This window comes from Aspergillus stella-maris (assembly GCF_047715825.1).
Source record: "Aspergillus stella-maris strain CBS 113639 unplaced genomic scaffold BDV14scaffold_87, whole genome shotgun sequence".
In the NCBI taxonomy this organism is placed as follows: Eukaryota; Fungi; Ascomycota; class Eurotiomycetes; order Eurotiales; family Aspergillaceae; genus Aspergillus; species Aspergillus stella-maris.
Genome location: NW_027396881.1, coordinates 51,766 through 75,581, shown reverse-complemented (window position 1 = coordinate 75,581; position 23,816 = coordinate 51,766). Strand labels below are relative to the sequence as shown.

The 23,816-nt window shown below is 50.9% G+C and overlaps 10 protein-coding genes across 10 annotated transcripts; 4 read left to right on the top strand and 6 right to left on the bottom strand.

Moving 5' to 3' along the window:
* The first annotated feature begins 287 nt into the window (after positions 1 to 287).
* Positions 288 to 3,129, top strand: BDV14DRAFT_149716 (uncharacterized protein). Its single transcript, XM_073766537.1, has 7 exons — positions 288 to 681; positions 743 to 797; positions 856 to 955; positions 1,010 to 1,130; positions 1,177 to 2,200; positions 2,248 to 2,537; positions 2,585 to 3,129. The coding sequence occupies exons 1-7, from the start codon at positions 597 to 599 to the stop codon at positions 2,962 to 2,964; spliced, it is 2,055 nt and encodes a 684-aa protein (XP_073623028.1). The 5' UTR covers positions 288 to 596; the 3' UTR covers positions 2,965 to 3,129.
* A 34-nt stretch (positions 3,130 to 3,163) lies between these two features.
* On the bottom strand, positions 3,164 to 4,322 carry BDV14DRAFT_211920 (putative short chain dehydrogenase/reductase; the record flags this gene model as incomplete). The annotated part of the gene is made up of 4 exons (XM_073776205.1): positions 4,117 to 4,322; positions 3,714 to 4,058; positions 3,438 to 3,656; positions 3,164 to 3,384 (listed from the first exon to the last, which is right to left on the bottom strand). The coding sequence occupies exons 1-4, from the start codon at positions 4,145 to 4,147 to the stop codon at positions 3,164 to 3,166; spliced, it is 816 nt and encodes a 271-aa protein (XP_073623027.1). The 5' UTR covers positions 4,148 to 4,322.
* A 540-nt stretch (positions 4,323 to 4,862) lies between these two features.
* BDV14DRAFT_149688 (major facilitator superfamily domain-containing protein) lies at positions 4,863 to 7,077 on the top strand. The gene is made up of 5 exons (XM_073766536.1): positions 4,863 to 5,227; positions 5,285 to 5,677; positions 5,727 to 5,878; positions 5,926 to 6,343; positions 6,402 to 7,077. The coding sequence occupies exons 1-5, from the start codon at positions 4,984 to 4,986 to the stop codon at positions 6,818 to 6,820; spliced, it is 1,626 nt and encodes a 541-aa protein (XP_073623026.1). The 5' UTR covers positions 4,863 to 4,983; the 3' UTR covers positions 6,821 to 7,077.
* A 35-nt stretch (positions 7,078 to 7,112) lies between these two features.
* BDV14DRAFT_211918 (putative extracellular exo-polygalacturonase) lies at positions 7,113 to 9,112 on the bottom strand. Its single transcript, XM_073776204.1, has 6 exons — positions 8,592 to 9,112; positions 8,101 to 8,526; positions 7,884 to 8,044; positions 7,596 to 7,784; positions 7,323 to 7,499; positions 7,113 to 7,225 (listed from the first exon to the last, which is right to left on the bottom strand). The coding sequence occupies exons 1-6, from the start codon at positions 8,902 to 8,904 to the stop codon at positions 7,184 to 7,186; spliced, it is 1,308 nt and encodes a 435-aa protein (XP_073623025.1). The 5' UTR covers positions 8,905 to 9,112; the 3' UTR covers positions 7,113 to 7,183.
* Positions 9,113 to 9,396: 284 nt separating this feature from the next.
* Positions 9,397 to 10,472, bottom strand: BDV14DRAFT_183353 (mitochondrial pyruvate carrier family protein). The gene is made up of 4 exons (XM_073770369.1): positions 10,224 to 10,472; positions 10,146 to 10,161; positions 9,900 to 10,036; positions 9,397 to 9,851 (listed from the first exon to the last, which is right to left on the bottom strand). Exons 1-4 carry the CDS (start codon positions 10,403 to 10,405, stop codon positions 9,644 to 9,646), a joined length of 543 nt encoding a protein of 180 aa, XP_073623024.1. The 5' UTR covers positions 10,406 to 10,472; the 3' UTR covers positions 9,397 to 9,643.
* A 126-nt stretch (positions 10,473 to 10,598) lies between these two features.
* BDV14DRAFT_183342 (DODA-type extradiol aromatic ring-opening family dioxygenase) lies at positions 10,599 to 12,779 on the bottom strand. Its single transcript, XM_073770368.1, has 7 exons — positions 12,268 to 12,779; positions 12,039 to 12,211; positions 11,828 to 11,987; positions 11,110 to 11,777; positions 11,021 to 11,053; positions 10,857 to 10,963; positions 10,599 to 10,797 (listed from the first exon to the last, which is right to left on the bottom strand). The coding sequence occupies exons 1-4, from the start codon at positions 12,553 to 12,555 to the stop codon at positions 11,313 to 11,315; spliced, it is 1,086 nt and encodes a 361-aa protein (XP_073623022.1). The 5' UTR covers positions 12,556 to 12,779; the 3' UTR covers positions 10,599 to 10,797; positions 10,857 to 10,963; positions 11,021 to 11,053; positions 11,110 to 11,312.
* On the top strand, positions 10,712 to 11,168 carry BDV14DRAFT_205087 (L51/S25/CI-B8 domain-containing protein; the record flags this gene model as incomplete). Its single annotated transcript, XM_073774659.1, has 4 exons — positions 10,712 to 10,797; positions 10,857 to 10,963; positions 11,021 to 11,053; positions 11,110 to 11,168. The coding sequence occupies 4 exons, from the start codon at positions 10,712 to 10,714 to the stop codon at positions 11,166 to 11,168; spliced, it is 285 nt and encodes a 94-aa protein (XP_073623023.1).
* A 1,827-nt stretch (positions 12,780 to 14,606) lies between the features above and the next one.
* Positions 14,607 to 14,964, bottom strand: BDV14DRAFT_183340 (uncharacterized protein). The gene has a single exon (XM_073770367.1). It carries the CDS (start codon positions 14,849 to 14,851, stop codon positions 14,636 to 14,638), a length of 216 nt encoding a protein of 71 aa, XP_073623021.1. The 5' UTR covers positions 14,852 to 14,964; the 3' UTR covers positions 14,607 to 14,635.
* Positions 14,965 to 16,745: 1,781 nt separating this feature from the next.
* On the bottom strand, positions 16,746 to 19,294 carry BDV14DRAFT_193275 (putative chitin synthase activator (Chs3); the record flags this gene model as incomplete). Its single annotated transcript, XM_073771755.1, has 3 exons — positions 16,746 to 16,879; positions 16,956 to 18,947; positions 18,997 to 19,294. 3 exons carry the CDS (start codon positions 19,292 to 19,294, stop codon positions 16,746 to 16,748), a joined length of 2,424 nt encoding a protein of 807 aa, XP_073623020.1.
* A 1,725-nt stretch (positions 19,295 to 21,019) lies between these two features.
* BDV14DRAFT_149593 (uncharacterized protein) lies at positions 21,020 to 22,038 on the top strand. The gene is made up of 3 exons (XM_073766535.1): positions 21,020 to 21,375; positions 21,434 to 21,618; positions 21,684 to 22,038. The coding sequence occupies exons 1-3, from the start codon at positions 21,335 to 21,337 to the stop codon at positions 21,809 to 21,811; spliced, it is 354 nt and encodes a 117-aa protein (XP_073623019.1). The 5' UTR covers positions 21,020 to 21,334; the 3' UTR covers positions 21,812 to 22,038.
* Positions 22,039 to 23,816: the final 1,778 nt, after the last annotated feature.

Here is a 23,816-nt window from a genome sequence, read left to right as displayed (position 1 = left end):
GACTTACCAATCAATAACTTCTGAACAATACCAAGCCAAGCCGTATGTGGTCAAGAGATCCTGGGGAAGGAAAGAGTATAGAGCTCGTTGGCGTAGTGTTGCTGGTTCAGGCATCCGGTGTGCATATTATGTAATACAGAATTAGCCAGTCATAAAAGTGGTAAATTACCTTACGTACTTACGGGTACCGGGAGTTGGTTCTCCGCACCGAAAAACCGCTGACGACTCCACCTCCACGCCCCCAATTACGGTGAAATACGTACCAGACAACCAGGGCGATACGGGGTGAAGCAGAATGGCTGCAGGATTATTGGCTTTTTCTTCCATCTCCGTCGAAGCTGAACAAAGCCCAATCGCCACTGGTCCTGGAGAAAGAGGAAATTCCATGGAAGCCTTGAATAACACAACCGTGACAGGCTGAGAGAGCTCCCTCCCCCTCCCCTCCCCCGCCCTTATACGTGATCGCTCAAGAATCAAGAACCAAGCCCGAGATCCATCCAGAGCTCTAAATTAATTCCCCCTCTTGTCCTCCCTTTACCCCAGACTTTCACTCCCCCCCCAAGCTCCTCCCCGATGCATATTCCCAGACCCTCGTCATGAAGCCAACCAAGCATTTCTGCTGCACAATCTGCCAGCGGGGTTTCACACGCATTGATCATCTGAAGCGACATCACTTGCGTCGTATGTGGCTGCCCTAGACCGCTTCTCTCGCTTGCACTGGCTAACAAGGCTATCCTGGCAGACTCGGGCTTGAAACCGTATTCCTGCGTCTTTTGCAGCGAGTCCTTCGCCCGATGGTGCGTCTTCGCTGGACCTGTCTACCCTTGGAATTTTTGGTGCTGATGATATGTCTAGTGATAATCTGCGCGACCACTATGCAGATTGTGCTAAACGTGGCGACCGGGAGGTCCCTGAAACTGGCCAGCGAGGCCGAAGGCGACATGCCTGCCAATCAGTGTGTTTCCAGTTTATTTTTCTCATGACCCAGTGCCTCAGCTGACCCATGCAGTGTACTTCGATGAAGCTTCGCTGCGATGGACAAAGTCCATGCGGTTCTTGTGTCAAAAGGAACCTTGAATGTAACAAGGAACGCAAGCATCAACCGACCGCAAGTCCAGGTGTAGAGTCAGGTATGTTTGCTCTTTGCGTCCTGCGGATTTAATCTCACCGTCGCAGATACACCATCGACGAGAAATGAAGACTATAGCCAACCGTCAGATCGAGGATCTATCAAGTTCCTCCTCAATGGCGGTACAGACAGTTTCACAGAGGACTTTCTTCTTCCCCCACGCAGTGATAGGTCGCGGGGACTTGAGTATCACCATCAGAAAGAAGAGGCTGAAAGCTCAATGCTAGCATTCGAACCAAAGAGTGCCACGACCGAGTTCGCACCGGCATTGGTTGAGCTAGATCCCAATAGCCTGTCCTTCTTCCAAGACACTTTCCTCGATTTCTTCAACGGGCCATTCGGGGAAATGCACAAATCAATGGTCGATCCATATGCCGGAGGAGGAATGATGGATTACCAACCAGTCCTACCTGGCCAAGACCCGAACTTAGCTTTTCAAGGGCAGCAATCATTCGAGCCCGAGAGACCCTATGCCACCGCCTTGATCCAGGCGATCTTATCGCGGGCCTGGTCGGTACCTCTCGATGCGAAGATACACGAAGAGATATCTACAAATCTTACGTTCTTGCTGACGACAGCACGCATCCAGAAGTTTGTCGCTCTCTACTTCAAGTACTGGCACGCAAACTGTACCATCATCCACATGCCGTCATTCGATCCAAACACCGCTGCATTGCCACTACTTACATCCGTTGTTTTCATGGGTGCCATGTACACGAAGGATGAGCGCGAGCTATATGCTGCGAAGAGACTCCTTGACTTTGCGGAGCTTTATGTCTTCTCTAGCGATATTTTTTCAAGCGAGTATGAATTGGCTGCGACGATTTGTGGAGGACGATACAATGAGAATGAAGCGCACGACTGGATTCAGTTTCAGAGCTTTCAGGCTGGTTTCCTGATGGTGGTGGTACAATACTGGGCTGGAGGATCGGTGTCCAGCAGTCGCGCCATGGAGAATCGATTTAGTGAAGTCATCAAGGTTGCACGCCGGACAGGGCTCGTCAGGTATCGGCATACCGCGGAAGACGGGATTGATGAGACAATATGGATTCAGAATGAGTGCCGTATTCGGTAAGTGTTCCTCAGTCATATGAGGTGGTGTTGCTAATTACTTTCAGTAATATGAACATCGTCTCAACCCTCGACAATGCCTTCTCATTTTACCAGAATTACCCTTGCCGGCTTTCCCATACCGAATACCAATGGGAGTTTCCTTGTCTTGATTCAGTCTTTGCCTCAGAACATCCGTTTGCCGAATCAAATTTCCAAGTCTCGCGAGGAATGAGTATTCGCGACGCTTTCGATGAGCTGTTCGAGGATATCGGCGGTCGAGCTGACAATTCTCCCTCGCCTTCCTCGAGTGCAATTGCGCGACTAACAGTGTTGGACATGTTTGTTCTCATTCACGGTATGGCTCCCGATCTTCTGTTGCTGGTATTCGCTAACATTCTCCAGTTCTTTACGCTTTTATCAACACACACATGACCTCGTTAGCGCCCCTCATGCGGTACACTCAAGCCCCCACCCACAAGCAGTCAATCAGTTCGTCCAGTGCAGGCAAAAGACGACAATCCGTTGTTCAAGAAGACTGGACGCTGACGCCCATCCGCATGGCCCTAGCGCGTTGGCGGGATCACTGGTTAACTCTCCGCAACACCGTAACGAGCCACGAATGGGCTTCAATGGGCTTCTATAAGAACGGCTACAACTTCTGGCTTGTGTCTCAGCTATTGATCACTAAGAAGGAGAGCGTTGACGTGGTCATGAAGATGGAAGTGCGGTGTGAGGACAAGCTGGAGAAGCTCAAGGTCCTTCTGAAGGATGAGAATGACTGATTTTGTGCGACCGCGTGCTTCAGGCCTCGGTCCCTCTTTTGCTATTTAGTTTGTCGTTTGAGCGTTATATACCTATTAGCTATATAGAGGCAAGATGGCGGGTTATGTCTTATGTTATACGGCTGTTCTATAGACTATCAGGCGTACGGGGTAGGACGATATTGGTTCACAATTCATTAATCTATTTATCATTATCTATCTAAGCATACCCAAGCGACCAGAAGTTCTCGATGTTCTTGCCCGTATCTTCATCAACGTAAGCAGGAGCCTCAGCAAAAGTCACATGGTCGCCATGCAACTCGGCAATTTTGCCAGTCAGCGAAGGATCATCAACAAACTGCTGAGCGGCTCTTTGCACAGTCGACATCGGCGTGATAATCATCGTCTTGAACAAATCTGAGCTTGGAGCAATGTTCGTTTCTTTTTCAATCCACTTAGTTTTCGGTCACCAAACATTAACTAAGGAAACTTACCGACAACCGCCGGCGCGAAGCCATTGATCTGAATCTGTTCCTTCGCTAGCGGCCGCGCCAGTGATCTTACCAACCCGACAACGGCGTGCTTTGTGGCAGAGTACAGAGGAGCCATTGGGAAGGGGTACAGTCCCGCATTCGAGGCAGTGCAGATAACGCTTCCCTTTGAGCCATTGATGGCTTCGTTCTTCGCGATATAGTGGAGGGCAAGTTTGACGCCTTCACACAGTCATTAGCCCATCACTCGTGATAACCACCCCATAGGAGAGCACATACTATACAAGACACCCAAAAAGTTCACATTCACAGTCGCCAACTCCGGCTTGGTCAACTTGCCATCCTTCTCTGGCAAAAGAGACCCCTTCTCTGTGATCCCCGCATTGGCAAACACGACGTCCACGCGCCCCTGCTCCGCGATAACCTTTTCAAAGACCGCGGCCTGGCTCTCCCAGCTGGAAACGTCCACTTGCTCGAAGCTAAAGCTGGATGAGGGGAACTCTGTGCGCAACGTCTCGAGCACGGTCGCGCCCGTCGTGGCGTTGATGTCGACAACTGTGATGTGGGTGTTTGGTTGCGGGGCAAGTTGACGGGTGATGCCTAGGCCTATCCCTGAGGCGCCGCCTGTGCTCAACTGTCAGTTCTGGATTTGTTTCAGGTATGTGTGTTCCTGGGAACTTGCCGGTTACGATGATGCTTCGCTTGGGAAACATGGTGAGTATATTAAGATGTTATCGATTCTGACTGTGACGCAGATAGTTGTTTGAGCGACGATCAATTGCACAATGGAATTGTTATGTACCACTAGCTACGCGTGCAGAACATGAACTGTGCGGAAGTTCTCCGAGTCTCCTCTTTACGTGCAGATGTGGGATGGGGTTATCCCGATTTGGAGGCATACCCAAGGATGACGATGGATACTCGACATTCTTTCAAAGGATTTCCCACCAGGATCACGTCCTTCGCCTGGCTGGATTCGTCCACGCCTCGCTGGAATGTGTTCTGTTTCGTGGCTTTAACGAGATTGTGGGGGCCAATCTTCAGGAGTCCGGGGAGATGAGGGCTTACTCTGGGTCCGGTGGGTACATTTTTCGCATCCCGTGAGCCCTGCGAGTCAGCTGTGGCGATGAACGTGCCAAAGATGCTCTCCCCATCAAGATAAGCGAGCGTATTGGATATTTGCAAAATGAATAATGAAGCAATCCAGAGTCAATTGTCTTGCATATCTTGACTCCCAAGACTCCCACAACCCCGGGAATCCTCCACCCCCATGGGGATTCGGCACTCCCGGCGATTGTTCTCCGCATTCTAACCCTCAATTTACGCTTGTTCTCACCGGGATTAAGGGAATTTTATCATGGGTCAGTGGTCGAGCCAGCTAGCGAAAAAAACTAAACCACCGAAAGGGTTGGGGAAGCACTGACGTTTCCACCCTCACTGGCCGATCTTACTTTTATCCTCCACTCCCCAGCTGTCAACCTTCATTTTCACCCAGGACTTAGGAGTCCACTTTTTCAATCCTTGCTCTTTCTACCCTTTCTATCACGCAATGCCTTTGGGGATTCTAGAAGACAGGAAGGTCGAGAACGTTCCGGGGACTGCTCCCCTGAACGAGCTCGGGCACAACACCTCCTACACAGGAATCGACCCTGCTTTCCTGAAGCATAACAAGTCTGGTGAAATTGTTCTCGTCCCCCAACCGTCAGACTCGCCAAATGACCCTTATAACTGGCCGCGCTGGAAGAAGGAGCTCTTCACTGTCACCTTTGGCTGGGGTTGCGGCTGTACAGGAGGTAGGGCATCGTGACTCAAGTTTTTCCTGAAATAAATTTTTCTGACCCCAGCTCTAGCCGTCGGCCCCCTTCTCGGAGCAGCGTTTGTTCCCCTGGCTGAGCAGTTCAACGTACCTCTCAACACATTCGTCTCTGGTGTACAAGGAGGCACAATTGCCGCTGTTGCAGTTGGCAGTCTAGTATTCAACTGCCTTGCCGTCAAATATGGCAAACGCCCGGTGTACCTTCTTACGACAATCGGGATGATGGTCGCATGCTTCTGGGGTGCCGCAGCAAAGAATTTCGCCTCGCTAGTTGCGTCGCGTGTTTTAAGTGGTATGTGCATGGGGCCTTTTGAGGCATTGGTTCCGGCATCAATAGGAGACGTCTGGTTTGTCCATGAACGTGGATTCCGCACAGCTATCTTCAACTTGGGTGTATTGGGCGGCATCAATCTTGCGACGCCGATCGGTAAGTCCATCTATACACCTCTGGAGCAGCTCAGGCTAACGTTTTAAAGCCGGGGCTGTCATCCAGTATGGAGACTACCGGACCTGCCTGAACGGTATGGGCGGTGCCTTTGCTTTAACCCTCATCATGGTATTCTTCTGGATGCCAGAGACCGCATATGACCGAAGGGATGCACTTAACATAGATACAGGTCACAACTTAGTACGTCCCCAACCCTACCCTTTCAAACCCCTTCCTAACGGAACCAGTCACAGAGCGCCCTCGAGGACAAGACAAACGCCAAACACCTCGAAGCAACAACCAGCCGACCGAATCAAACATCAGCAGACGAACCGCGCATTTCGTACCTGCGTGAACTCCTCCCCTACAGCGGCTACGTCAACCACGTCTCCTTCTGGAACACGCTCATCCGACCCGTCTACCTCCTCGCTTCGCCTGCCGTCGTATGGGCCGTCATCCTCTTTACAACATGCATATCATGGCTCGTCCTCATCTCCCTTACCATTTCTCAAATCTTCTCTGCGCCGCCGTATAACTTCTCCGTTGGCGCTGTCGGTGCTACGAATGTTTCATCCTTTGTTGCGTCGCTTATCGGAACCCTTGTTGCTGGACCATTAGTTGACGGCGTCGCAAGCCGAATGTCCAAGATCAACAACGGAATATTCGGTACGTTAACTATTCCTAACATTGGATTGCCCACCCACTCTAACAACTCATCTGATAGAACCCGAATTCCGCCTCCCCATAATGGTAACATACCTCCTCTTCACAGCAACCGGTTTCTTCGCATGGGGTCAATCCCTCATCAACCTGGACCCCTGGCCCATCCCCGTGATCGTGTGCCTCGGTCTCATCAACCTAGGAGTCCAACTCGGCACAACAGGAGTGGTAACCTACGTGGTAGACTGCCACCGCGAGAAAGCAAGCGAGGCCTTTGCAACGATGAATTTCGTCAAGAACATTTTCAGTTTCGGACTGACGTTCTATGTCAATGGCTGGATTAGTTCCCAGGGGGTGCGGAATGTCTTCTTTACCATCGGCGGGATTACGATTGGTGTTACGCTGCTCACGGTGCCGATGTATGTTTTTGGAAAGAAGGCTCGGAGCTGGGTGCATCGACATCGTATTGCGGAGAGGTTGTAGGTTTTCAACTACCTATCTACCTGCGTCGTATTTCCTTTGTCTGAGATATTGCAATGGGCGGCTTAGTTGGGCTGACTGGCTTAATTTGGTCTTGGAGTACTTCAACATTTTTGCATCGGGATTGGGACTAGTATTAGGCTTGGGATTGAGGGTCTATGACTGTATATACGAGACCTCTTACAGTTATGGCTAGGCGGCGGATATCTTCTTGTATCGTTTTATATCCCGATTAATGTCAAGACAATTCAACATCACAACCCAACATCCATTAATATAGCCTTTAAGGCAGAAAGCGGCTACATTCCTGGTGTCGCTGCGCTGCTTAGTGCCTACCCGATCAAAGTAGGTAATTGACTAGCCCACCTATCCAGACGTACAGTTGACCTGCAGCAAACTCTCATCAACCTGTAATCAACCCGTTAGCCAAGGCTCACGCGGATCAAGCATACATTTTGAGCATTGCAGCCTGAGACATCCAGAGGGAGGGGTAGTGTAAACTCACATTCGTGCAAACAAAATCATTCGTCCCACTCGGACTAAGAACATCAATATCAGAGACATAAATATCCGAGCAAACGTCCGGACTCGAGCAAACAATCGTTCCGACGTTCGGCTCCCGCGCGTCAGATGTCGTGCCGAACATATTTGAGATGTGGATGTCGGAGATTGTTAGGTTGCTCTGTCCACACACAAACAAACAAACATTAGCACACACGCCCACTAATAGCGCCATCCCATTCGATAGGCGTGAAGGGGGGAAGGGGAGGTTACGCACGGGGTACTGGTTACAAAGCGTCAGATTTTTCTGTCCGTAGCACTGCGTGATTTCGATCGCCCAGTCGACGTTCTCGATGTACATGTCTTCGTATGTGATGTTTGAGACGGAGCCGAGGCCGCCGCCGCCTTGCAGGTCTTCGGACATTGCGCTGGCGACGCCGGGCCAGACTTTTATGCGGGCCATGTCCTGCATATTTTATTAGTATTGCCTTTTGGTGGAGGGAGAGGTTTGAGGAAAGAGGGGGGGTGGGTATGGTTAAGTGAGTTGGTATGGGGAGGATCTTACCGAAGCATTGTACATAGAGATGTTATAGACGAGCACGTTCTTCACGATGTCGACTTCACCGGGGTACTGGCCAAGTGAACCGACGGAAATGCCGTGGGACCCATTGCAGTAGAGGTTTTGCACGAGGATGTCGGTGCTGTTTGGTTTGAAGGAGACGCAGTCTGGGGGCCCAGTCAGCCAAATCTCCCCATACATGAGAAAAGTTGGCAAAATTTACCATCCCCGTTGTTAATAACCGAATTCTGAATAACAATATTATGACTCCGGTACGTATCCCACCCATCCGTATTCTTCGCCTCGTTCTCACTCGCACTATAACCAGAGATATCAATTCCGTCGAAGAGGACATCACTCGAGTTTGCAACGAGCTGGTACCACTGCGGCGAGTAGCGGAGCTTAAGTGGTCCAATAGTTCCGCCATGCAGACCGATAATACCGAATAAGATCGGACGCAGGATAAGAGGATCCTCGGCGTACAGATCATACCAGACCTGTCCGTTGCCGTCGAGCGTGCCCCCGCCGTAGACGTTTACGTCTTCGCCGCCGAGGTTGAAAAACGTAGTGGCGTTTTGAAAGGTGTGCTTGAAGGAGTTTTCTTGCCAGTAGTCTGTATCTGGGGTGAATGTTATGCGGCCGAGGATTTCTGCAACTTATTAGAACGGTGCCGTTCAGGATATTACTAGGGGGTAATGAAAGTCTGGTGCTCACCAAGATCAACATGCTTCAAGAAGGTCAAATCCAGCGCCGTGCCAATGGTATACTCGACGTCCTCGTCAAAGACAACCTTCCCGCCAATATTACATTCCTTCAGCGCAGAGAGGATAAACTCCGAGTCGTCGGACCCGTCGCCGTAGCTGTCTACATGGCAGATCTTCTTACGCGGAAAAGACGTCGGTAGTGGTTTGAACGGTTTCTTGGGGTGGACGACATCATTGCGAGAGCGCGAGAAGGCATCCACTGAGCCTGGGAGACCCAGAGAGAGGATGCCCACAGTAGACGTGAGGAGGTGCGAGAGCTTCATCTCGTGCTTCTAGCCAGCCAAAGGTGGAGGAATTGGGTCAATTGAACTGTGCAGCAAGCTTCATTCTGGATCTGCAAGCAGGGGCATCTGGGGCTTTATACCTATTAGACCAATGCCTAGGCAGTTGAATAACCTGTTCGATTCTGGCCTGCTTGCCTGCAGCGTACCTCAGCCCGCCGGCGCCGGCAGCCCTGCGGAGAAAATCAATTTCCCCCTCATGGATTGTCACTTTATCCGGGGCATTAGCCAGATGGACTGGAGATTGTGGGGATCTAAGCTTGCGGGTGAAGCTTGGATTGGGCTGTTAAGCTGTGGTGCCAGGGAGCTTAGTTGCGCTTGGAAGGTTGTTGTTGCGATGTGGTTGGAGGGATAATTTGGTGTTTGGGTGCGTCTGATGTATGTTCCAAGTGGCGGGAAAACAGTCAACTTGCGCTAGACTTGGTGATCGGCGATGGCTACCTCCGTCTATACGATGGCTTTCGCCGGTGGGTTTGGAGAAGTTATATTAATGGTTATTGAGGCGTTGTGATTATTGTGGGGTTGAGCGTTGCCTACGTATGCTCAAGTACCTATACCAATCCTTCTATAACCAATCAGTATCATAAGAAATACTCAGCAAAACATTCTACTGCACTCCGTAGTAGGTACCTCGACTGCAAGACAAGTCGCTCAATATACAGTGTATAAATTTATGATAGTCGAGAACCCCAACTACCGAGTCTATAAGGTCAATGTGAATTTAAGTAGACTTCTTCACAGCGTCTTTGGCCTCCGCAGCCACACCCTTAGCTTCAGAAGCCACACCCTTAGCCTCACTGACAATCTCCTGCTCCATGTCCTTAGCGGCTTCTGTCGAAGAACCGCCCTCCAAACTGCGGCGGTAGTTGAAGATACGGGAAACCTGGACGACACCAACGCATCCGAGGAAGAAGTTGACGGCGGCAAGGCTGAATATGTTAATTTCCTGACTGTAACCTAGATCGAGTATGACGTACAGGTAGTTCTTGGGAGTGATGATCAAGCACCAGCGGGTCCAGATAGCTCCGGTGGCCGTGAGGGCACCGTTCTGAGTAAGGGAGAGCTTCTCGGCGGGACGCTGGAAGTCGGAGATACCGGCGATGACAAGAGCCCACTGTTCAATCCATTATCAGCATCTTCGTTGTAAAATCTGGTGTATCGCAATTCTATCTCGAGTTCTGGAAGCGGATCGTGTGACCGGGAGTTTCGGGTGTTTATCGTACCTTCATAACAGGGGCCCTATTCAACAATGTTAGCATACAACATTCGCACATCAATAAAGCATGTATATAATAACATACCAGAAGTGCACCGTCTTAACACCAACAGGGCTGTTCCACATGCGCTGGAAAGTGCTCTGCTGCTCGGAAGCAGCACCGGAAGTCTGCCAGCGACGTTCCTGGGCACCAGGCCGACGGAAAGCCTGACGGAAGGCCGCCCGGGAGTTCTGGAAGAAGCGAAGACCAACGCGAGAGCCCGACATGGTGAGAATGAGTGGAGAGGAGAAGTGTCCTGTATAACGAAGCTTCCAAGTTCTTATCAGACTCAGACGCTCAGAGACAGTCAGACGCAGCGGAGCCGACGTCGGCCGTCGCGGCTCTTTCCGGCTGAGGTAAGCGGTGAAGACGCCGTTCTGACAATCCCGCTTGACCACATTGGTGGATGCAAAACGACCTCATCGATCTGATCCTGTGAAACTGTGCTCGATTGACGGCCATTGATTGCTGGGTTGTCGCGTTGTGCTATCTTGTCTCTTTCTGTCGTCTACCTATACCCATCACTCGCCATAATGTCCACCAAGTACGTCTTCGAGAAGGGTCTCAAGGAGCTGCGGTTCCTTCTTTGCCAGAGCTCTGAGCAGAGCGCAGCCACGAGGTGAGTCCATTGCTAGCTAGAAGTCATTGAGAATGGAAACTGACAGGATCGCTTCGCAGACTCTTCCTTAACCGCGCCTACCCCACCATGAAGAAGCACAACCCGCACACTCCCATCCTCATCCGTGAGGCTTCAGGCACTCTTCCCCGTGTCTACGCTCGATACGGTACGTTCGGCTTGGAACTCGTTCGGTAGGAGATAACTAATATTGGGGGTTTTGCAGGACTCGGAAAAGAGAAGATGGAGGGCCTAAGCGGTATGGACAATCTCTCCATGACAAAGCTTATGAAGGGCACTACTGACGATAAATAGGTCTTTCTGATGCGCAGATCGAAGAGAAGGTTACGCAAATGGTCAAGGCATCTTCATAGATTCTTTAATCGCATTGTTTATGTCATGTATCGCATCCGGCCGTCAACACTGTATCTATATCCGAAATGAAATCGTTGGCGTCTACAATACACAAATTCGACGTGGAGTGATAATTGTTTGCTATATATATTACCGGTTTACCGCTACAGCGTACTGCTAGCATTTCCCACTTCGCCAAATCTATACTGCGCCCAGCTCAGACTTCCCTCTCCCATCGTCCATAGCCGCTTTCCTACATCGTCTCCAGCAGCACCAGCACCTACGTGAATGGGAAGGAGATGGTCGAAAGTGGGATGCGCCTGTCGAGCATCGCCTCGCTTCAGCAGATCAGTCAATGCTTGCGCTCTCTCCGCTGGAGGCTTGGTAGCCGCGTCTTTCAATGCCTCGTCGAAGCTTGTAGTATACGGCAAAGGTCGAGGATCGCTAAATGTGAATCGCAGATCGCGCAGGTTATGAACAGCCATTCCAGATACGACGATTAAGATGTTCTCTTCCCGAAGCTTTTCCACAGCCTGTCCTAGTCGGTAATGCTGCATTGGGTCCTCGGTACCGAACAGAGAGACTTGCACAATGGGGACGTTTAATGGGTTGGTCCCGGGATTGAATGCTGTTCTTGTTAGTCCAAAAGCTGGCAGTCGAGCTTTGGAGAGAGCATACCGCACTTGAAGCCCACCCATACTCCGTGGTCCAAACCCCTCTTGACACCTTCGGCCTTGATTCCAGCTTGTTTGAATAAATCAAGCACCCTGTTTGCAACATCTCTGCTGCCAACGTTCGGGTACTTTTCCTCGTAGTAGTGGCTAGGGAAGCCATAGAAACTAGAACTCATTGTTAGCTGGCATTTTGCGAAGAAGGATCTAGACGCATACTCATAAATTAAGTCTGTAATCTCGGCCGTATTTACTTGCACCGTGTCACGGCCCGCTTGCCAATGCGCCGAGAAGACCACAACCGCGCGCGGCTTGACCTTGGTGGTAATTTCGTGGCCTATTTTCCCCAATTCTTTGTGGGCTGGGTGGTCGACATCAAACATGATGGTGGGCTGTTGGCCGGATGTTAGCGTTACACCATCAGTAACTTGAGGAGGGGCAAACGTACACCACCATGACTCAAGAAGTAAACTGGAGTTTTCATTGTGAAAGCTTCTGCCGGCGAAGTCCTCTGGATATCCTGTGCACGTTCAATCCCAGCTACAGAGCTCACTGTCCGACGAGATCCAATAGCAGCCCAGGACGTCTGGGCAAAGCGTCGAAAACCGAACAGATTGACGGGCTCGGCAGATCCGAAGACAAGGGCTATAGCAACGGCAACAACAAGAGCAACGAGCGAGACAACAGTAAAAGAAGGTCTCTCTGTATTTCGCTGCTCGGTTGCGGTGGAAGACATATAAGTATAGTGGTGTGCAGTGCGGCTCGCTGACAACTCAAGGAAACAAATTAATTATCGACCGCGAAATCTGGAAGTCGGGGATATAAACAAATCGGCAGATCGGATATACGGTTCCGAACTGGAAAAAAGGATTGTCATCAATTGTCATCGAGAATTGTCATCGTACCATGGGGATCGCGAAATTGCTTCACATTTGTCAAGGAGCGGAAATGGCCGGCCACTGCGGAATTGCGCGCGGCATTAGTCACCTTGTTAACATTCACATCGACACTCATCATCACCAAGTCACAACTCCGTTCTCATGCTTGCCTGGTGTTCAAGGGGTCAACACGATGAGAAACCTGCAAGAACCTCTAGCATCGCTTGGACAGCGGCGTTCGCGGTACCATAATCTCCTCGTGCTGGGTACATACAACCGCCTGGGCTTATGGAGTCGTTGACGCTGCGACAACCAGCATTTTTCGTTCATAATGACAGCGACATGCTATTGCTATGCTCAGCAGTGACTTTGCAAAATTCTCAGTTTTTCCATGGGAAGCTACAACTGAAGGGCACTCGCTCGCCAGCGTGGCCTGCACTTTCCGCACAATGCATCTTGAGTCTAGGAGAGCTTCGGAGCTGAACCTGGGCATTTTCCGCTACCAGCATCTTCAATCAACCGCAAGGAGATGCCGGGGGACACCAGGTACGCAATGTTGGTCGATACACTGGACCCACCGCGAGCCGCCATACTCCTTTAACTTCCACCTGTTGGACAAAGAGCTGTCGGAACTCAATGTGGAGAAGCTTGCACGCTTCATTTATTTCAGAGTTTGAATCGATCGAATCCAGATGTCCACATAATGACCAAGACAGAAGGGCTTTTCCTATCTCTCTGGAAATTGATGACAGCGTTGCCCATACCAAGGCCACCTTACTTTCCTTCAACCCCTGTGTGTACAAGACCCGTCAGAACGGAAAAAGCTGGGCCTCGCATATACCACTTCTTGAGAAAACTCCTCTCCTGAAGGAACATTTTCTGGTGCACTACACATCCGCTCATCCTGATTCAGGTAGAAATGATTTCCCGAGGACTGTAGGCGAAACATTGCAGAAACCTTCGTGAATGAAAGACACTACGAGGTCACAAGACTATATGGCCTTGCTCGAGAACTGCAGAATAGAAGGGGACAAGCTGAGAGGCGGGAAGAAGCTGATATATATGTATTCCGACTTTGCCCCTTGTTGTCGGTCTATAGGGGCAATGAGGGTGCTTTCAGCGAATAGCTGTATTACTGCAAGATTGATATGAGCCTACATAGTGCACAGAATTTCAACCCTATGTTGAATCTAGAGTAGTCTTTGCCAATCCTGGGTTCACTTGTTCGGATCACCATTGAAGTTGGTAAATATGGTGAGGGCTTTCTCATAAATGTTCAGGAGCTGTAGTCAAGCCACCTGCGAGTTATCCGGATCTTTGCGATAGTTCTGTCAGTTCAGTCTGCATCCTCGTCGCCTGTGACCTGGACATAGTTCATGGGCAGCAACTAACGGGGAAAGTGGCTCTTGAGCCGCCTGAACTTTTGTACCAACAGGCTATTTTCACCTTGAGAAGTGTACTTTACGAGAAACGTGAAACTGACGACACCTTCAAGCGGGTACTTCTGGGCCATAACACCGACTTTCGCAATAGTGCAGAATGGTGGAAAGTCTCTCGAACGGGAGCGAAACAGATTGAGAACTTGATACAAAGCCATCAACTTCGTGGTAACCAGATAAAAGCCACCAAGGCGGCTTTTGTCTTTGCTGATGCGCCGCACGAGAGATTCCGAAACCTGATCACTCTAATTTCAGGCACGCCTGGTACGGAGAAAACACGCGTTTCTGCCTGTATCACAATTATTTGTCTTTTTGAGAGCTTTCACGTTTTGGTCCTTGGCCCATCGAACGACTGCCTTGATGTCTTGAAGGAGGAGGTCGAAAGTTGCCAGATTACGACAGGTGGACTTGACTTTGCCGATGTCTACCGGTTAGATTTAGAGCTGGGAGAATATCTTGAGCAACGCTCGGAAGCAAAAGACGGGCAATGTCGAGAACGCTATGAGAATCTTCCGGACTGCGAGTTGAGCGTGGCACCTATGGCATCTGGTCTCTTCTTGCGTGGATTAAATCTAGGACGGCATCGAAAAGCACATTCTCTATTGGGAAACACATCTACCGACGCCTGAAGGACTGGCGTGAGCCAACAACCAATAAAGACGACTTTGACAACTCGTCTGAGAGAAGTCGTTTGACCGAGGTGATTATGTGGCATCGCGCGCTACGCAACAAGGGCTGGAGCATTTTTGATGAGCCTCTGGAAGGGGGTTCAGGTAAAATTCTGCAGGAAAGAAACAAATACCTCCTTGCATTTCGAGGGGCCTTGGCTGAACTTGCGCGTTTCTATATCTCCCGAGCGCGAGCCGTGTTTTGCCCGGTGATGGCAAGTGCCGATTACGCTATCCAAAACCTTCGACCGAACTATATCCTGGTGGAAGATGCGTTGTTCCTAACTGAAGTTGTTTGTTTGAATGCCATAGCGCGTCATGACTCTTCAGCGACCAAGATCATTCTCTCAGGAAACATTCACAAACATGAACCGCCCATTGTTTTAACATCTCTATGCAAAAACGAGTTCTCTGCGTCAGAATCAACCTCACTCTTCCAGAGGTTATTTTGCAGGAACACCTTCCAGTGGGAACTTTGCAGCCGGTTCAGAATGCCGCGAAACTTACACCAGTTTGTCATTGGAGTTTTGGATCCGCAACTGGAGTATAAAGAGTGGAATTTGACTGATAGACTACTTACAACTCATTTCAGGAACGTAATGAAGCCTTTAACAAGAGGCAGATCTTCAAATGTTCACTTTTTCTCAGTCAAAGGCTCTTCACTGTGGAGGACGAAGCGGTCTACCTCAATCTTCAACCCAGAGTATGTGTGCCGTATTGTTTAACTTGTTCAGCACCTTATTCGCAAACAAATAAAGGCAGAGTAGCTTCTCACTCTGTCCGAGTACGCAGCAAAACGCAACGTCCTTCGCCAGCTATTATCCTTGACGTGTCCTAGTACCGAAAACGTCGAGATCCGCAGCACTCTTCCTTCAGCGGGACAACAAAAGGACATATTCATCTGGTCCACTATCCGACCAGGGGCAGTACAAGGTTTGGCATCTATAGCCATCGGATGGCTCAAGAACCGAGCCATGACCCGAGCGAGGGACGGCCTCATTGTTGTCAGCTTCCAACATATGACCGATGATAGTCTCTGCGGAGTCTATCCGAGCCGTTCAACTGCCGACTGGGAGCGAACCTGGGAATACTGCAGAAAGAATGACCTGGTTACCAGAGTTCCTGGCAACCGCTCGCTATTCGTTGATAACCCTGGCATACCGAACGACGAGGATTACGAGGAATGGGAGGCCCGTGACCGGAAGGCAGGGCGTCTGTCAAAACTCGTAAGACGCATAGTAAGAAAACTCGAACGGCGCGAAGAACAACTTAAACAACTTGAACAATCTGAACAATCTGAACAATCTGAACAATCTGAACAATCTGAACAATCTGAACAATCTGAACAATCTGAACAATCTGAACAATCTGAACAATCTGAACAATCTGAACAATCTGACCAACCTGACCAACCTGAACAACTTGAGACTGCTGAGCCGGATGCGAGACTTCCGAATCAAGCATGTATTGCTTTCAATAGATAAATACTTAGAGTAGAGTAGTATGGGCATTAGCAATAGGTAATTGCAGATCACAAACCATGAATAAAGAGACTACGCCGAAACTAACGAGATTAGAAACTGTAAAATCACATCATATATCAGAGTCCTCATTAATTGTAATATAAGTCTTTATGTACCAGAACGTAACATAACATAACTCTCCAATGTAAAGTGTAAAGGTAGGTAGTGCTGAATGAAATCGCCATCGCTAGTATAACACGCAACAACGTCAAATGGGGCATAGTGAGAATGTCATTAAGTGGTGGGCGTAAGAAGAAAGGTAAGTAAGGTAGGTAGGTATCGCATCGCCATGAAAAGGGTGTAAAAATAGTTTTAGGGATAGAAGGGTAGTACATGAATGGGCATAGCATAGGAAGATCAGATCACGTGGATCATATCACATCAAGTCAAAGGAAGTCGGTCAGCATCAGAGGCAGGATTACATCAACACGCAATCACCATCGTTAGGCTTTTGCTGGTTGACGGCCGAGCGCGAGAGGCGGGTCTTTTGCATGCGGGCGCCGCCCTGCTTGAGTTCTTCGAGGCGTTCGCGGGCTTTGGGGAATCCTTGGGCTGAAAAGAAACAAAACATTAGCATTCACGTCCATGCATGGGGCCAGAAGGTATATGGAAAGGGAAGAAAACTCACCAGCAGCACGCCAATACCACCTCTTCGCATCCTCCAAATTAGCCGTGGCCCCGATGCCCGTTTCAGTGAAGTATCCCATCGCGTACTCGGCCTTTGCCAGACCCGAAGCCGCAGCCTTGCGGGCCCACAAGTACGCTTCTGTGTCTGATTGCTGCAGGATACCTTCCGAGCCAGTAAGGTACCATCCCGACAGGGCAAGTTCAGACTGGTGCTCGCCCTGCGCTGCAGCGGCGGAGTAGAGCATGATAGATTGTCGTGAGTCAACGGGGCACCCCATGAGTCCGTATTCGTATGCCATTCCAAGTCTGAATTGAGAGAATTTGTAACCCAACTCAGAAGCCTGGTGGAAGAGTTGCGAGGCGTATGCCTCGTCCTTGATGACAATGTCGTTTTCGCCGGCTGATGCGTAAAGAAGGGCGAGTTCATGCAGGGCGTGAGGGTTTTCCTCGTCGGCACGTTCGGCGGCGCGCTTGAGCCAAGAGATTCCTTCGCGGGGGTTGCGCGCCTGTCCCAGGAGTCCCTTCAGGAGGATCATGCCCATCTTGTACATTGCCGGAGGGTCGCCTAGGGATGCGGCGCGCTTATACCACTGGACGGCCTTGAACGGGTCACGCTTTGTGCCGCCGCCATCTTCAGTGCCGATCTCGCAGCAGACAGCCACGCGGTACGCGGCTTGCGCGTGGTTTTGTTTGGCAGCGGAGTGGTAGAGAGAAAACGCTTCCTTCGGGTCATTTTGTAGGCCGAGTAGACCCTGGCCGAAGCAATCCGCTAGGAAGAACTGGGCATCTGGGTAGCCTGCTGAGACGAGTTTCTTGAGAATCTTGTGTGCGTCAATGTTGTATTTCTCGCGGGCTTTGGCTTTGGATTTGGGGTCCAGTCTGCTGGCGTCGATGAGAACTACTGACGCCTCGACAAGTTTCTGGGCGAGGGTGAGTTGGAGCTTGTGGTCATTAGGGTTGCCGCGGGCTTGTTGCTGAAGTCGTTCCAGTTCAGCCTGCGTCACTGGTTCATATGGTGCTGGGCCGTCTTGAGGGCCTTGCGGGGCTGGCGCCGGTGGTGTGTTGTTTGAAACACCGTTGTACTGACGCACGGGAGCGGGAGGACCACCTGAATCGTGGCCTGGACGGTAGGGCATTGGGTGGTGTGGGAGGGCGTCTGGGTTTTGCTGCGCGTCTACGGGTTCCGGCTCGGGGTAGCCGGTCATCGTCTGACTGCGGCCAGTCGACTGTGATCGCGTAGAGTATGGAGATTGCATATGATTGTCGTAAGGGTCGTATCCATGACCCATTCCATTTTGTGAATGAGGTGTCTGAGGTTCATTCGGAAGGTCGAACTGGAAACCGGCGTTGGCGAATTGGTTCGCCCCAGTTGGGGTGCCGGTGTCTGGCGGCGTATGCATCGCAGGATTATATGCCATATACTGGCCTTTAGCTGGTCCGTTCTCACCAGGAGATTCCGGCTTGGGCTTCGGCTTCTCTAGGCCGGGCAAAGACTCGTCGATTCCTCCATTGGTGTCTTCCGGAATCGCATCGAAATTTGGCATATCAGGGTCGTCGGGAGCGGTGCTGTAGTAGCCCAGTACACCTCCGTATGTACTTTCTCTCGGGTCACGGTAACTTGATGATCCAGGGTACGCTTCGCCGCCTTGAACAGGCATTGTTGCACTTCGGCCCATATGTGGCATTGGCGGTGGGCCACGAGAAGAGCTAGGTGGACCATTACGGTCAGAGGGTCGCATGCGTCCAGCGCTGGCGGCTCTGGGTGGATAGCCAGATGGAGGTGGTCGGGAGCCGCCTCTAGGTGGCCGACCATCTGGGGGAGGGCGCCTGTTTCCGTTCGATGTATGAGGACGGGGCGGCGGTGGTCCATTCAGGTTCATTGCTGCCATATCATCTTCGATTCCCCTAGGTGGGCGTCTACCTCCCGGGGGAACAGACGGGAAAGGGTTATCGAAGCCCGTTTTCTCTGGCGACATCGGACCAGTTCGCGGAGCTAGACGTAGGTTAGCAGCGGCTTGATTGCTGGCTTTGTATGTACTCACGTCTCATTCCATCTTGCCCTGGAGGTGGACGTCTGTCTCGTCGACTATCATAGCCCCTAGGGGGTGCTCGTCCGTTTGGCGGAGGCGCTCCACGAAGTCGCGGCGCACCGCGCGGGGGGCCTTGCGATCTTGGAGTTGCCTGGTCGGGTGGGTAGCCATAGCCGGGGTCGGCGGGATATTGATTATCGTAACCATAGTCCTGATAGCCTGGGTCGTATGAGGGATCTCTTGGAGCGCCTCCTCCTCGGGGAGGCCCGTAATTCCTCATTGGAGGAGCTCGTTGCTGTGGGTAGGCCATGGCCTGTGTGGAACGGAGGTTCCGCGCGAGTGAATTAATGCAGCTGTATCGCTGAGCAGTAACAGCGAAAGGCAGTTCGCCCGAGGGAGAAGTGGTTGCCGGCAGCTATTTGAAAGACAAAGCGAGTCCGAGTCCGATCGCGTTTCACTGGGTATCACAGAGCAACTGTCAGTCAAAGCGACGGAATAAGGGTGAACACTAGGAATGCGGAGGCCGCGATTCCCCGCTGGAATATAGCCCGAAGTGGACAACAAGGCGATGGTGGAAACGCAAGTATGAAGACATACAGAATTTAGAATGCGCATAAGAGCATGCACCCGATCGCGACAGATCTAAGTGAAGAAATAGAACGAGGGACAGGGTCAGCGGACGGTGCAGGCGGGTGGATCAGGCACTGGAGCAGCGCGGCCGAAGATGCGCTGAACCGAGGGAGTCGAAGCAGCTGACCCGGACCAGAACTCGGGAGCTGGAACGAAGGAGGGACTTGTTGGAGTAAAGATAGCGACAGAAATGAAGAAAGCCTTCGAGGGGAGGGAGTAATAGTGTTGAGCGAAAGAGCAGCAGAGGGCGAGTGCTGAGGAGAGAAATGAGGAGTTTTCTGCAGGAGAAGTCGCAGTGAGACAAATCGGGCATGAATCAACAGGAACCACCACTCTTAATTTAACAGACAATAGCTTCTATCTTTTATCGCGATATCTGCTTGTCCTTTAAATCCTTTATATAACTACTCCTCTTGATCTTTGACTTCTTCATTTCTCCTTCTCCCCACTTTCCATTCTTTTGTCCTCCGAGTCCCTGACCCACGCGAAACCATTCTGATTCATTATCAGAATGACCACAAAGGGGATCCATTCCCTTCTTCTCCGTCCTGTCAACCAAAACCAGGGACAGGCTGCTGCGTCTCTTAGCGGGTCCAAATTGGGATCCTCTATGCCCGTTTTTCCACTCACAGAACATGCTCCGAAACTCGACCCAGTGTTTCCCTCGAGCGCAGGCACAGGCGACCCATATGACGTCTCAATTTGGCCCTGACATGGCTGTACGTACCAGTGTACAGTGGTCCCCGAGGGCCTGCACATTCGGCGCCGAGAGTTGCGCCAGCGAGAGCATGAGCCTGATGCGGTGATAGGCTGCACTCTTGTTCCTACATTAGATGCACGGGAGCGTCCGATTCGAGGGCAATTTCCACCTGAAACGCAGGGGAAACAGCAGCAGGCCGATCTCTAATTGGCCTTTGATCAACTGGCCCTTGTGGATTGGCCCTACGGCACTAAGTCCACCGCCCGTCAATCATTGCAAAAGCAAACACGCTGTCGTACTCCTGTTTGGTTGAGGAGCAAAGCGCTGTTCGTGACGCTCATACGATGAGACCTCTTCACAAATCCCAGATGGCGAAATACCCCTGCTTGTTTGCTATGTATAGCGTACCCCCCGGTAATGGCCCACGTCGGTGCCTCGATTGGATTCTGACAGATAAATACTTGGGGACTTGTAAACGATTGGAAACCTGGAGAGTCCGAGTCGAATCCCGCGTTCGGTTGACAATCCTGTCTCAAGTTGTGCTCCAGCGAGCACATCTTTGACCGAGGTACTGCCGTATTCTGTAGAACTATAGACGGTCAACTCCGGTCCTACCGTTGCTCGGGAGAATCGGCACGACAAGCATGATGGCGATTCTCGTGGCGAGCCTTTCGTCATATTCTATTTCGGAGCAGAGATGCAAGACAAGCGCAGGGCGAACCCTGGGCCCAAGCTGGGGCTCTTTGCGACTTTTGTAAAGCGTGATTTTCATTGGTTCAAATGACATACACAGCCACTTTTCTGCACCGCCAGACTCCGGACCAAGCCACATCCGACAGCCACAGAGCGATCGACAAACCGTTGGTTTGACTCGTATCTTGACCTCCAGGACGAAAAATCCACGCGCGGCATCATTCACGCCCCGTCGGGACCAAAGAGAACTATCGATACGGAGCGCGCTTCCCCTGACATCATTGTCTCACTTCATCTCCTAGCCGAACATCCGGGGAATCCAGCAATATGTCGTCAACCGCGGGAACATGGATCAAAATGCTCGGAGTGTAAGTCATCCGTTGACTCACGAAAGACAATGCTGACATATTGGTTTGATCGATGTAGCGGCGTCATCATGTGCGTCGGTGGTCCTATGTTAGTCGAGAAACTCCGTCCCACGCCTGAAGAGCTCCGAGCGAGATTCAGCCCCGAGATCCGACAACGCAATTTGGAACAAGGCGACCGGCGCGAGCGAGAGTTTGACGAATACGTTACCAAATTGAAGGAATGGTCCAAGTCGGATAAGTCGAGTACGTTATCGTCAATCTGTTATACTTTGCTTGTGCGTGGCTAATAATGGATTCTGTTGATACAGTTTGGGTTGCGGCGCATGAAATGGAGGAGAAACGACGTGCGGCGGAGACAGAACAACGGGATCAGTCGAAGGAGGCTGCTCGGATACAACGGGAAGCAATGAAACAGGAGATGGTGGGAGAAGAATGATCTTGATGTTTCTGCCGTGGCTTGTTCACAGAGTGAAGAGATGTCGTGGTTCGTCTTGCATAAAATAAGCAGATGAAATTTTTGGAGTTCATACGGCGCTGATGGTTTGCATGGTAAGTGGGCATTTGTATATATGTATAATAGGGACTCTTGAATAGCGTAAAAAGCCGCATCTCTTTTTCGTCGTTGTGCATTTCTAGGTACCTATTGTTAGGCTACGGACAGGTGAGCAGCGGAAGGCAGGTGACTATCTACTCTGATCAAGCGTCAACACTCAACGCCCACCGCTTCGACACCTTCACTTTACAACTACCTCAGCTTCATCTAACCTCATCAGTTTCGCATCTACTCACAGCTTCATCATGAAACACATCCTATTGTCGTTATCGTCGTGCTATCAAATAATACAGTCTAAAACGCCCAATATGCAAAATTCAAACGTATCTCGTGTCCATCAATCCGACGACTGCTGGTCTGCAAGAACCAACGCCATCTTGTTGAAAAGCTCAGCAACGTCGTCATGCCCTTCAACTCGAGCCAAATCTTGTGCAGTTCGCCCATTGCCATCTCTCATGTCCGTGCCGGCACCGTGGCCCATAAGAAAATGAACATCCTCCTTCAGGCCAGATTCTGCTGCCAGATGGAGCGCTGTCTTGCCGTACATATCTTTTGCAAGGACATCGGCGTCTCGATTGACCAGCAATCTCAGGATATGGTGTTTTGCTCCAACCGCTTTATGAAGTGGCGTCCGTCGGTAGTCGTCTCGCATTTCAATATCGGCATCGTGCTGGAGTAGAAATTCCACCATCTTGCGGTGCCCTTTGCTAGCGGCTTTGTGGAGAGGAGTGTCTCCGGTATAATTGGTGACGTTGATATCAGCGTCCTTGTCCAAAAGTAATTCAACCATCTTACGCCGCCCACTGGCGGCAGCCAAGTGTAGGGGTGCGTTGCCGTGGTGATCTTGTGCCTCCGGATCCGCGCCATGTTCGAGCAGCATCTCAGCGATATCCTCCCGCTCATTAATCACCGCTTGATGCAATGGGGTCGCTCCCTCTTCGGTTATGGAATCGATCTCGGCTCCATGGTCCATGAGTTCCTTCATCAATTCCACGTCGTTCTGCTGGGTGGCTATATCGAGCGGAGTCTGCCCCGACTTGTCCACGTAGTTGACATCCGCTCCTTGTTCCAATATCAAACTGACGATTTCTCTGCCATGCTTGGCTCGATCATTCAGGAGGGCTGAGAGCAGTGAAACATCGTTCTTACCGTTCATGCCGTTGACGTTCGCACCCTTCTTCAAAAGATATTTGACTACATCCATATGGCCCCTTCGACCTGCTTGGAACAGGGGGCTCCCGTATCTGCTTCCGCCGTCGTCACTTTCCGGTTGCGTTTCAATGTCTGCCCCATTCCGAATCAAGAGTCGTACAACGGGCAAATGACCATGTCGGGCAGCCCACCACAAAGGAGTGCAGCCAGTCTCATCCGGTGAATCGACGTTGGCTTTTTTGGTGGCAAGTAAAAACCATACAACTTCCATATGTCCCTTTTCGGCGGCCCACAAGAGTGGTGTTCGTCCTCGCTTATCTTTGACGTCAGGCTTTGCCTTTGCCTTCAATAACATCTGGACAATCTCCTGGTTTCCCCGTTCCGCAGCAAGAGACAATGGAACTCTTCCGTGGTCATCTGCGAGATCAGGATTCGCTCTTGCCTTCAACAACATTTGAACTATCTCTTCATCCCCCTTCAAAATAGCGAACGACAACGGTAGTCTCCCATCCTCGTCTGCCAGATCTGGATTGGCTTTGGCCTTGAGCAAGAACCTTACTATCTCCACGTGCTCACTCTCCACGGCGTAAGACAAGGGGATCCTCCCCGTCACATCAGCGGCGTCCGGATCAGCTCTAGCTCGCAGTAGCAGCCGGGTCATCTCTGGGTTTTCTTTTTCTGCAGCACGGGATAATGGCATCCTTCCATTCCTATCCATGACACTTGGATCCGCACC

What these genes read in the sequence shown, in the direction of transcription:
- BDV14DRAFT_149716 (XM_073766537.1), top strand. Translation starts at nt 597, where the DNA reads ATGAAGCCAACCAAGCATTTCTGCTGCACAATCTGCCAGCGGGGTTTC. An exon ending in CAGAATGAGTGCCGTATTCG is followed by an intron (nt 2,201 to 2,247) that starts GTAAGTGTTCCT and finishes AATTACTTTCAG; the next exon opens with TAATATGAACATCGTCTCAA. An exon ending in CATGTTTGTTCTCATTCACG is followed by an intron (nt 2,538 to 2,584) that starts GTATGGCTCCCG and finishes AACATTCTCCAG; the next exon opens with TTCTTTACGCTTTTATCAAC.
- BDV14DRAFT_149688 (XM_073766536.1), top strand. Translation starts at nt 4,984, where the DNA reads ATGCCTTTGGGGATTCTAGAAGACAGGAAGGTCGAGAACGTTCCGGGG. An exon ending in CAATCTTGCGACGCCGATCG is followed by an intron (nt 5,678 to 5,726) that starts GTAAGTCCATCT and finishes AACGTTTTAAAG; the next exon opens with CCGGGGCTGTCATCCAGTAT. An exon ending in GATCAACAACGGAATATTCG is followed by an intron (nt 6,344 to 6,401) that starts GTACGTTAACTA and finishes CTCATCTGATAG; the next exon opens with AACCCGAATTCCGCCTCCCC.
- BDV14DRAFT_211918 (XM_073776204.1), bottom strand. Translation starts at nt 8,904, where the DNA reads ATGAAGCTCTCGCACCTCCTCACGTCTACTGTGGGCATCCTCTCTCTG. An exon ending in GGTTATTAACAACGGGGATG is followed by an intron (nt 8,045 to 8,100) that starts GTAAATTTTGCC and finishes CTGGGCCCCCAG; the next exon opens with ACTGCGTCTCCTTCAAACCA. An exon ending in ATGATTTTGTTTGCACGAAT is followed by an intron (nt 7,226 to 7,322) that starts GTGAGTTTACAC and finishes GGTTGATTACAG; the next exon opens with GTTGATGAGAGTTTGCTGCA.
- BDV14DRAFT_183353 (XM_073770369.1), bottom strand. Translation starts at nt 10,405, where the DNA reads ATGTCGGGCTCTCGCGTTGGTCTTCGCTTCTTCCAGAACTCCCGGGCG. An exon ending in ATCACTCCCAAGAACTACCT is followed by an intron (nt 9,852 to 9,899) that starts GTACGTCATACT and finishes TAACATATTCAG; the next exon opens with CCTTGCCGCCGTCAACTTCT.
- BDV14DRAFT_183342 (XM_073770368.1), bottom strand. Translation starts at nt 12,555, where the DNA reads ATGTCTTCCACCGCAACCGAGCAGCGAAATACAGAGAGACCTTCTTTT. An exon ending in ACTTCTTGAGTCATGGTGGT is followed by an intron (nt 12,212 to 12,267) that starts GTACGTTTGCCC and finishes TCCGGCCAACAG; the next exon opens with CCCACCATCATGTTTGATGT. An exon ending in ATTACAGACTTAATTTATGA is followed by an intron (nt 11,988 to 12,038) that starts GTATGCGTCTAG and finishes AATGAGTTCTAG; the next exon opens with TTTCTATGGCTTCCCTAGCC.
- BDV14DRAFT_183340 (XM_073770367.1), bottom strand. Translation starts at nt 14,851, where the DNA reads ATGCCACATAATCACCTCGGTCAAACGACTTCTCTCAGACGAGTTGTC.
- BDV14DRAFT_149593 (XM_073766535.1), top strand. Translation starts at nt 21,335, where the DNA reads ATGTCGTCAACCGCGGGAACATGGATCAAAATGCTCGGAGT. An exon ending in TGGATCAAAATGCTCGGAGT is followed by an intron (nt 21,376 to 21,433) that starts GTAAGTCATCCG and finishes TGATCGATGTAG; the next exon opens with CGGCGTCATCATGTGCGTCG. An exon ending in GTCCAAGTCGGATAAGTCGA is followed by an intron (nt 21,619 to 21,683) that starts GTACGTTATCGT and finishes CTGTTGATACAG; the next exon opens with TTTGGGTTGCGGCGCATGAA.